The sequence below is a fragment of the Chanodichthys erythropterus genome, chromosome 22, assembly GCF_024489055.1.
Source record: "Chanodichthys erythropterus isolate Z2021 chromosome 22, ASM2448905v1, whole genome shotgun sequence".
Taxonomy (NCBI): Eukaryota; Metazoa; Chordata; class Actinopteri; order Cypriniformes; family Xenocyprididae; genus Chanodichthys; species Chanodichthys erythropterus.
This window is the reverse complement of record NC_090242.1, coordinates 22832577-22844380: the sequence shown is the minus strand read 5'-3', so window position 1 is coordinate 22844380 and position 11804 is coordinate 22832577. Positions and strand designations below refer to the sequence as shown.

The 11804-nt window shown below is 35.4% G+C and overlaps 1 protein-coding gene and 1 long non-coding RNA gene across 2 annotated transcripts; both read left to right on the top strand.

The window, feature by feature from the left end:
- The first annotated feature begins 2036 nt into the window (after positions 1-2036).
- LOC137012095 (uncharacterized) lies at positions 2037-6250 on the top strand. The gene is made up of 4 exons (XR_010893538.1): positions 2037-2299; positions 2607-2641; positions 3369-3490; positions 6017-6250. It is a non-coding gene; the product is annotated as an uncharacterized lncRNA (long non-coding RNA).
- A 988-nt stretch (positions 6251-7238) lies between these two features.
- Positions 7239-11308, top strand: gig2f (grass carp reovirus (GCRV)-induced gene 2f; the record flags this gene model as incomplete). Its single annotated transcript, XM_067375403.1, is given in 4 exon segments — positions 7239-7300; positions 7302-7412; positions 8872-8886; positions 10044-11308. Coding segments are annotated over 4 exon segments (639 nt in total), but the record flags the coding sequence as incomplete, so codon positions are not given.
- Between the last annotated feature and the right edge of the window lie 496 nt (positions 11309-11804).

The window sequence follows — 11804 nt, the reverse complement described above, 5'->3', positions numbered from 1 at the left end:
ACAGTTTCAGTGCAACTTAAAAAGGCTTTCAGTGATACCAGACAAGGAATAAGGGTCTTATCTAGCAAAACGGTCAGCCGTTTTTTAAAAATACAACTGCATATGCTTTATAAACAGAAATGATCGCCTTGCGAGTGCTTTCATGTTCCGTATTCTTCTAATGCTGTATATCCAATGCCTTCCCTATTCTACGTACGGAAAAAAACTGAACTGGTGCCGGGTTCGTTCCGTAAGTTGAATAGGGAAAGGCGTAGGACATACAGCGTAAGCTTTTTGAAGCATACACAACCCAGGAGCACTCGCAAGGCGATCATTTGTGTTTATAAATCATATACAGTTATTTTTTATTTTTTTCGAAAATGACTGATCGTTTCACTAGATAAGATTCTTATTCCTTGTCTGGTATCATTTAAAGCCCTTTTAAGCTGCACTGAAACTGTAATTTTGACTTTCAACCATCTGGGATCCATTGAAGACCACTATAAGGAGAATAATCCTGGAATGTTTTAATCAAAAACCTTCATTTCTTTTCGACTGAAGAAAGAAAGACATGAACATCTTGGATGACATGGGGTGACTAAATTATCAGGACATTGTCATTCAGAAAGTGAACTAATCCTTTAATTTACACTTTCAGTGCCCAGAGAGGTACTAAAACGTTTAAAACAGTACAGCGGGCCTACTAATATTAGTATTGGGTCTTAATATTGTAGAACAGCACAAGGGTGAGTAATAATATTGACATAATTTTCATTTTTGGGTTTACTATGTCATTAAGACAGCTCCTAGCTGCCACCTACTGGCATAACAATGTAACCTGCAATGAAAGCGCTGAAAAATCGAGAAATCGCTAACATAGTTTCTCAAAATCAGGTATTTATTGAACAATAAACTTCTTATTTAATATATATTTTTTAAGTTCCGATGCCTATATATCTGTAATTTGTGTTGAAAAAAATCCTTAAAATATAAGCATTAGTTTTACTGCAAACAAGTGATTAAAATATAATTATTATAATCGCAATAAAATAATTTGTATCTATTTAAAATGAAATACTTTACAATTTACAAATTAAATGTTTTTTTCTTCTGTAAAAACATCTGTCCTCTGAAATTTCTTGGAATTTGTTAATGATCCATATTTAAATTCGCCAGTCATTGCATAATTTTCATGTGTTTTATTTATTTACATATTTACCTTTTTTTCCATATCATGTTACTTTTTTTACATTTTGTGAATAAATATGAGTGACAAAATTTGTGTGTAGTATAAATTATTAGGCCTACATATATGTTAATGTGAAGCTTATACAATGGACAACAACCAGAGGTCTGCTCTACAGGTAAGGTAGTGCAATGTAAAAAAAGTTCTGCTGAATATTCAGATTTACAGAAATGTTGTAAACTGACATAATAGCTTATGATGAATTATAAAGAAATATAAAATACACCACTTAATGTATTTATCTTACTATACATTTATGTTTTATATATTTGTTTTATATGGTTTTAGTCATTTTATCTGGAAAGATAACACTAAAAAAAACATTTTGATGGCAGCATATGAAGTACCAGTTTGGACGTGTCAAGTACGTTTTTAAAACGTTGCAAGGAGACATTCAGACGTGATAAAAACGTTATAAAGACTTTTCTGCAATGTTGTGAAAAAACGTATTTATAACGTAAAAAAAACCCGACATCTGTCGTATTAAATACGTCCGATTAAAACGTTATCACGACCTTTTCACAACGTGAAAAAAACGTTTTTACAACGTTATTGTGTTTGCTGGGAGCAGTACACGCTGAAGCTTTCAATCAAACAGCGTGAGTTTATCAGTGGCTGATGTGCAAAACTCCCGTTTTATTCAACAAATATATTGCGTTTGCACTGTTAGTGAAGATGAAAGCATTTGTTAGTGTACAGAAATTGAGTTGGAATGACGAGATCACTGTTTTCATGCGCTCAACATATGTGATTGACTACACAGCGTTCATCTCTGCAACCTTTCATGCTGCGATCTACACTGTAAAATTTTTCCAGGATTTCACAAGATATAACTGTAATATTTCACAGTTAATTACATGATTACCACTTCACAGGCTTTAACTGTGATAATTCACAATATAATACCGTATTTAGACTTTTACTGTGAAAATAATGCAGGCGCGGGGCTTTTACAAGAAACTACTGTGAATGCCGTCTTTTTTGACTTTTTTGAGTGGCAACTGCGGCAGCGTCATCAGAGCGTCATCAGAGCTCTCTGATCTACGTGGTCCCATTCGGTGGATTCAGACAGCGGTAAGTGTTTAAATGTCAAACTTTATCAATTTGATGTTTTTTATATGATAGTGCATGTAATTTAAAAGTATGAACCAAATTAGCGTTAGTTGTAGGTTCTGTTGTCATGTTTTTGTAACTTAGCTGGAGCAGACTCGCGTCGACGTTTAAGCGCGCAAATTTGAATGAAAAGACGTTGGTTGTAGTGTTAATTATACCGTATTAAGTTAACTGAGATGTCTGATTAGATACACCGTCGAACATTTAACTTTAGCTTTACTTAAAGCTTATATTAGTTACTCTAACAGCGTTCTCTCTTTTACCACAGCTTCTACATTGACCGACGATACATAAAGTTATAAGGTAAGATGTGGCCTTAATGTGGGTATTATGACAGTTATTATCAACTAGATAAATTATGGTGTTTGTGGATTTGGGCAAAGGTGGATTAAATTAATCTAAAATTAGTAACTTTATAATTTTCTTCCCTGCTGTGTGTGTGAAACGGAGCAACCGTTGTCTTTCTGGTCAACAGAAAAATGAAGTGCGCATGTCCATGTATTTTTTTTTTTTTTTTTTTTTATCTTGTCTCTGGAATTTTCCACTGCCAAAATAAATGTTTTGCGCGGCAGTTTTCCCGCTGTTAGACCAATGTGCACTTATCTGTGTTTTGCCAGTACATTAATGTTGGTTATAACTAGACAGTCCAAAGTAATTGCAGTGATTTGTATCTGTAGGATATACGTTTGTAATTATTGTCTTTTAATCGTCATCTGGTAATGGTGTTTGTATATTCAACTTAAATACAAACCGTATAGTTTAGTTTCCAGTAGCCTACAGGGTGGTGATGTAGCTTTCTAGCTACACTACACACTGTTCATTTTAAAGTTAAAAACCCGAGTAGTCCTTAATAGATTCTATATTTTCACATTTATCTTTAACTAATGTGTATATATTGTTCATTACTTTTTATGTGGTTCAGTTATAGCATTGTAAAATGTGATTACATTAAGGTGATGACTGGGAACTGACACCTTTTTCATCACACTTGAATTAAACTAACAGGTTTCTTCTGTCTTTTTGTTTGTAGGTGCTTCTTGGGCATCAACCCAGAGACAGGCACAAAATCTAAGAGGCAGAGAGGTCACATGAACCAGCAAGTTTGCACTCTTATCAGGAAGCTCATTGACTTCGAATGGATGTCAATCTAATGTAAGCTGTGTTCCAATTTAAGAACGGACTAATGAAACACAGTATCTGTGTTAAAGGAACACGCTGACTTTTTGTGACTTTATCTTATTCCCCGTATCCCCCAGAATTCGATAAGTCTATACATACCCTTCTCATCTCCATGCTTGCCGTAAATCTGTCTGAGGCACCCACCGCTAGCCTAGCTTAGCACAAAGACTGGAGGTAAACGGCTCCAGCTAGCATACTGCTCCCAATAAGTGACAAAATAACGCCAACATTTTCCTATTTACATGTTGTGATTTGTATAGTTACAGTGACTCTAACCATCTTCTAACCGTATACATACTGGGAACTATATTCTCAGAATATACTTGGGGAAGTAGCAGTGCTTCGCCTTCTGAGAATATAGTTCCCAGTATGTATACAGTTAGAAGATGGTTGTCTCATATGACCTTGTTATTTGTACACACTGTGACTATACAAATCACAACATGTAAATAGGAAAATGTTGGCGTTATTTTGTCACTTATTGAGAGCAGTATGCTAGCTGGAGCTGTTTACCTCCAGTCTTTGTGCTAAGCTAGGCTAGCGGTGGGTGCGTCAAGCAGAGGCACTCAAGGAGATGAGAAGGGTATGTATGGACTTATCTAACTCTGGGGGATACGGTGAATAAGCTAAAGTCCCAAAAAGCCGGCGTGTTCCTTTAAGCTAGATGTAGTTATGCAGTAAGAAGTTTACTGAAGCTATTAAAGGGTTAGTTCACCCAAAATTGAAAAATCTGTCATTAATTACATCCCCTCATGATGTTCCAAACACAAGAATTTTGTTCTACACAAATTAAGAAAATTTTAAGCAATCTGAGAGCTTTCTGATCCCACCTATAGACTACTATGTTATAACCATTTTCAAGTCCGAGAAAGGTAGTAAAACCATCGTTAAAATAATAATGACTACAGTGGTTCAACCTCAATGTTATGATGCGACGAGAATACTTTTTGTGCGCAATGCAATCACATGCATGATCGAGAACACATCACGTGAAACGCATCGGATACTGGCACAGAAAGGAAAAAAATTGTTGAATCAAGTCGGTATTCTATTTTGTGTTGTTTTGTTTCTGCGCAGTAAAAGTATTCTCGTCACTTCATAACATTAAGGTTTAACCACTGTATACATATGGACTATTTTAACAATCTTTCCTGGCCTTGAAAGTAAAATAATTGCTGTCCATGGAGGATACAGAAAGCTCTTGGATTTCTTAAAATATCTTAATTTGTGTTCCAAAGATTTTTGGGGTGAACTATCCCTTTAATGTGTTCTATAGTGTCTCCTGATTCAATGTAGAGTTTAGATAGACTGCAAAATAAATGTGTAAAATTAATTGTTTTTACGTTTATTTGAATTTAACATGCCTTGACGTCTAAAAAACGTCAAATTTACAGTACTTTACAATATTTTTAAGTGTAAATTTACATTACTTGCTACTGTGTTGATTTACTATGCAATTTAGCATGCAATTTTTACTTAAAGGGTTAGTTCACCCAAAAATGAAAATTCTGTCAGTAATTACTCACCCTCATGTTGTTCCAACCCCGTAAGACCTTCGTTCATCTTCGGAACACAAATTAAAATATTTTTGATTAAATCTGAGAGCTGTCTCACTCCTCCATAGGCTTCTAAGGGATTGAAACTTGCTGGCCCAGAAAATGTATTAAAGACATCATTAATATAGTCCAAGTGACTACAGTGGCTCAATCTTACGTTTACCAAGCAACGAGAATACTTTTTGTGCGCAAAACCCCCCAAAAATAATGACTTTATTCCACTATTTTTTTTCCTTCTCTCTGGGCCTCGGGTGAATTCATGTAGTATAACAGCGTAGCGCTTCTGTGTAATATGTCACATGCATCACACACATGACCAGCGTCGGCCAATAGTGAGCATACGTGTGACGTATAACACAGAAGCGCTACGCTGTTATACTACAAGAAAAAACTCAAGGCCCACAGAGAAGGAAATGAATTGTGGAATAAAGTTTTTTTTTTTTTTTTTTTTTTTTTAAGCACAAAGTATTCTCGTCGCTTTATAAACTTAAGATTGAGCTACTGGAGTCACTTGGACTATATTAAAGATATCTTTAATACATTTTTCTGGGCCAGCAAGTTTCAAACCCTTAGAAGCCGATGGAGGAGTGATCCAGCTCTCAGATTTCATAAAAAATATCTTAATTTGTGCTCTGTAATTACTGACAGAATTTTCATTTTTGGGTGAACTAACCTTTTAACCTCAATCATGTTACTTTCAGTCCTGTTACTCAAGTGAAAAATAATAGGACTGGGTAAAAGTAACAGGAGTGATAAGAGTCCTGGTTTGTTGATTTAATATTAATTAAGAGTACTATTCACATAATTTTTTTTAAATAGTTGAAATTACTTAAATTGTAGACATTTTAGGATTAGTGTTACAATGCGAGCACCATACTTACAGGGAGTCAGTCCACCACAGAGTAACTTAAAACTTTTTGTCTTTCTTATCTTTTGTATATAGTGGATAGAACCCACACTATGCAGGTGCCAGCTGCGATGGAAGGAGCGAGACACCTGCGACCCTCTCTATTCCCACCTTTTTGTCTTTTCTTACATCTCTCTCCCTCACTCTCTCTTCTCTGTCTCCTCCTTTCTCTTTTGACACACACGTTCCTGTTACCCAGTGTCAATCCCTGTTGCCCAGTGTTTTATTCATGTAATTAAATTGTATTTTACTTCTAAAAAATAAAAGTTATGTCAGTTTTTATCAGTTTTGTTTGGTCCTTCATTTATGCTAAATCACAGTAATAGATAGACATTCACAGTTATGTACAATAATTCTACAGCTGCTTACTGCTAAATTACAGTAATACATAGACACCAACTGTAATTTCACAGTTAAATACATTAATTCTACAGCTGCTTACTGTTAAATTACAGTAATACATAGACACCAACTGTAATTTCACAGTTAAATACATTAATTCTACAGCAGCTTACCGCTAAATCACAGTAATGCGATGTCATAATTACTGTGAAGTCACAGTATACAGCTGTCATTTCACAATAATTTACTGTAAAAATGTTACAGTAACTTACTGTGAAAGTCATGCAATTATTAACCTGCAATTTATTGTAAATTTACAGTCAAATAATTAACAGTGTAAGTATAATGCCATAGATCTAAATGTAATGCAACACTTTTCACGATTAGTTAACCTTGAGAGCTGTAAAAGTAAAAACTCGCTAAAAGAGAGAGTAATACTTGGCTATTTTAAATGCAACGATGTCAGCCAATCACAGCAGTGGGCGTTTACACTGAGGTCTCACAGCAGACACGCCCCTTAAAACAGCGTTCAGATAAGAGAACTAAAATCAGGGTAGGAAAAATGCCTTTTATTTATAAATTATGACAATTTTGGATATAAAAAGCATACTAACATTACAAGTGCACCCCAGGAAACATTATAAAACAATAAAGCAACGTAGTTCATGCCCCTTTAAGCAATGTCCCAGGGTGAATGTTTGGAAATTTTTTACATAACCAACAACAAAAAAAGTTCTTAAAACATTTAAAAACTAAACGTATTGAACAGATTCAGAAATAATTGTAATAATTTTCATAGCATTTTTATAATGATAGAATGTTCCTTTAATGTTCACATAAACCAAGAAAAAGTTTTGAATGTTTCAAAAATTCAGAAATAAAGTTTTCATAACTAAATGGGAATATTAAACATATTTTTGGGAAAGTGAAGAAGATTGACAAACAAAATCATCCACTGCAGAAAACCTGGCATGATCATATACGACACTGCTTGGTGCCCTCCACACTGTGGGATGGTGCGAAGTGGTCTTGAGCAAGACTGTGTTTGGGATCCAAAACGAATCACAGTCATTGATGTAATTCGTCCAAAGTCCAAACTAAGGAGTATGTGATTTTGTTAGCTGAGCAATAAACAATAAAATGTTTTATTGAGAGTTTGATCATTATACAGTACAGTGCTCTGCTGCTGACCATGTCTTGCAACATTGATAACATGATAAAATTAATCAAAAATATGCCTGCACTGCAAAAATGCTGGGTTAAAAACAACCCAAGTTGGGTTAAAAATGGACAAACCCAGCGATTGGGTTGTTTTGACCCAGCCGTTGGGTTGAATCTTAAACCCAACCTGCTGGGTAGATTTAACTCAACTAATGTTTAAAAATTACTTTATTGATCACTTAAAATGAACCCAAAATAGGTTGGAAATTAACATTTATTAATATGTTTAATTAATAATAATTAAATAATAAACATGCATTAAATTGCTTTTTAATGAATGTTCACCTTTTGATATTATCGTTGCCTCTAGTAATTATGTGTCTGATTTTTAATTTCCAACATATTTTGGGCTCATTTTAAGCCAGCCATATAGTCATTTTTAAACAATAGTTGAGTTAGATAAAAACTACCCAGCAGGTTGGGTCAAACATTTAACCCAACCACTGGGTTAAAACAACCCAATCACTGGGTTTGTCCATATTTAACCCAACTTGGGTTGTTTTTAACCCAGCATTTTTTACCTTAAAGTCCCCATGAAATATTAATGGAGGTTTTTTGGCTTTTAGTATGAATATGTTAGGCTTAAGGTGATCTAAGCTATAGTGTGCTCCAAAAACAATGACAAAATTAACATTTATAAGATATAAGCCTTCAAATCTTACAGTCTCTTGGTGACATCACTCTGTACTTCAGCTTCTCATCAGATTTTCTGCCCAATCGAATGCTTTCTAAAATCTAAGCGTCTTGCCCCCTGAATAGACGCTGAAGCCGTGGCTAAAATTGGTCACTTGTTCACACAATTACTGTTCTTTACAATGGTGCATAGTGCACTAGGGGATATAGTGAACAATACAGACAGTGTAAATATGCTTTCCATTTTGGGCGAATGAAGTCTGGTTTCACATTAGTGTCTGCAACGGTCTAGATACACGATAGCGCAGAGTGGATTATATACGCAAGTTGCGCAGACCACAAAACGTAACGGAACCATTTGAATTCTGCACAGAATGCTGTATTTTAAAGTATAATGGAGGATATTAGGAGGAGAAATGGTGATTAGGAGGAACTGCAGCTTTACCGAGCTCAGTGGCTCTGGCCGAGCTGTGATATAAACTAAAGGTTATTGGATTTTTAAAAAAAGGGGAGGAGCTGTTCGATATGTCCCACCCTGTCTTCCTGTCCAACGTACTGAATAATGCTGCACTTTTCAAGGCACTTCAATGGGCCTTTAAAAACATTTTAATTGCCTTGAAGTTTTGTCATATAGGCCTACCTTTTTTAATTTTGACACTACTTGTTCATCCATTGTTAAAAAGAAAAATGCACAGTATAAATAATGCTTTGTTTTTTGTATTTTATTCAAATAATATTGATTTTAATAATAGTGTATTATTGTAATTATATTTCTTAAGCAACGTAAAATCAAAATGCAAAATGGTTTTGGTATAAAAGTGTTAATATGCCTATAGTGTAAATTCAGATATAATAAAGAAATAAATAATAAAAACATACATGTCTTTTACCTGGAAACTATTAAATGGTGACTTTATGAATAGTTAGAAAATCTATGAATTTATATTGGAGTAAAAAAAAACAAAAACAAACGTTCAGCCTGTTCAGTTCAGTGCACCAACACGACACCGAACAACACTAGCATCAAAGAGCAAATAAACCAACAGCAGCTGAACTGGCGCGCTATTTTAATCTTCTTGGTGATGATTGACAGCGTGGATTACCAATGGCGATTCACTGGGAAAGTGAAAGTAAAAGAGAGAGGGACGGGGAGAAAAAACACACATGCAACAGCCAGCATCAGAATTGCGCACTGGAATAGTCAGTACTTGTGTGATAGCTTGTGTTTAAATATGTTAACGTTACGCAGTGAAGAACATTTAGGGCCAGTAACATCAGTCCTTTCGCGCGTGTATTGTTTTATAATGTAAATTAGCTAAAAACGGAAGATTTGATTGGTTGAGAAATATCCCGCCCCGCTGAAAGTAAGGTTTTAATTGGTTTCGACTGTCTGTTACGCGACAGCCGCTTGGTGACATCACCCGTGAGTTCCTTTAATCCATTTTTTACTTTCAGAAAGTGCTAGTATACAGTTTGAAAAGTGCCGGTTCAAATAACAGCTTGAAGTATTCTTGTATGCCCTCAAGACACTGTTTAAGACTATATTGTAATGTTTTTACTGGTCTACGTGGTCTAAAGGTTTGCTCAAGTACCATTGTTATTAAGAGAGCTGGACTGGGCATTTCCCGGTATCAGATATCACGTAAATAGCTTTCAATTCGAGGATTGGTAAGTGAAATTTCTATATACAAGATAGGTTATATACATTATGTTATGATTCTTTTGAACATCATTTATTTTGTAATATGATCCAGTATAAATCTTATTATTTGTTTGTTTCTATGCATATTTTGAAGATATTGATACTATTTGTAATTTGTCCAGGTGCAGACATGCGGGGAGGAAATGGTTCAACTTTACTCCAAAGCAACACAGATCCGAGATCAGGTCAAGTCTACACAATGTATCATGGCACATCCATGGAGGCTGCAAAGAAAATTAGAAAAGAGGGATTTCGTCAGTCTGATGATGGCATGCTTGGACGTGGTGTCTACCTCAGCCGAGATCTAGAGAAGGCCTGCAGGTATCCTCTGAATCTGCGTGCATACCAGAGAGTTGTTCTGAAAGTGAAGGTCAGTGTTGGGAAAGTGAAGAAGATTGACTGCCAAGGCCATCCACTCCAGGATACCTGGCATGATCATGGGTATGACACTGCCTGGTGCCCTCCAAAATGTGGCATGGTGCCAAGCGGTCTGGAGGAAGACTGTGTTTGGGATCCACAGAGGATTCAGATCATGGAAATTATCTACCCATTTTTAGAAGTTGTTTTACCCTGTCTGTTCTTTTTGTTACTGATCCTTATTGAAATACTCACATAAACCTTGCAGGAAGAAATTACAAGACTGTCTAGCCAAAGTAAGAATAATAGTCCATTATCACTGTTGTTTTTGTGTATCTTCTGTCACACTGTATGATCAGGAGCTGTATGATGCATTTATTTGCTTGTTCACAGAAATTATTATCTGAAGACACTCTGCAGTTACTGGGATGTTTCTGAGATGTAAGAATTAAATCATTTTCTTTTCCTCAGAGGCAAAACTTCTACAAAGATCAGTGAGCAGATCTGTTCTTCTTTTCTCATAAAACCAACATATTTTACATATTTTGTTTCAGATGGTGTTGACTCATAAGTGGAAAAACACACGCACTCAGTCAGAACACCTTTAAAGGGGACCTATATGCCCCTTTTACGAGATGTAAATCAGTCTCTGGTGCCCCCAAAATGTGTCTGTTTCAGCTCAAAAAATACCCAACAGATCATTTATTATAACAAAGTCCCTTTCAAGGAAATTCTGTTCACTCAGCACCCATATTTGCAATGCCTTCGGGCAGCTATTTCGGGCATCCAAGACCAAGTCCTGTCTATTTGAATGGGGGAATCCTGAAATCTCAAAAACTGCATGGCGAACTCACAATTAAATAACATATTTCAAATCAGCAACAAAATCTGACATAAACTGTCCCATAAATGTTGTTTCTTATGCTCAAATCGCATTAAAAAATGCTTCTCAATGAAGACCACAGTCAACACTTTGCTCATAAGAATAACAAAAGAGTATTGCTGTTACAAGTTTCATAAAGGTCAACAAACCTGTGCACACAAATCATACCCTGTTTTATTTCAGACGTATCAAAATATTGGGCTTGGAGAATCATAGAGAAACAACTCTCTTTGCCTGTGTATGTATTAGTATTTGTATTTATTATTTATAAAGCACATTTCAATACAACCAGAGTTGTCCAAAGTGCTGTACATAGAAATTGGGAAAAATACAAAGCACAGCTAATATAAAACATACAAAGCATAACACACATACACAGGATCAATCAACCGATACATTAAAAGCCCTATTAAATAGGTGAGCTTTTAGCAATGATTTAAATATAGAAATTGTCTGGGCAGACCTAATAGAATGAGGCAGTGAGTTCCATAATTTTGGAGCAGCTACTGAGAAGGCCCGATCTCCTCTCTGTTTTAGTTTAGATCTAGGGACTGCTAAGAAGCTGATCAGAAGATCTCAGGGGCCTAACGGAAGAAGTAGTAGAAATGTAATAATGTAGAAATGTAGTAGAAAAAGAGACAACTCACTTTTACCAAATGATAAAACAGCACTATCCTTCACAAAAG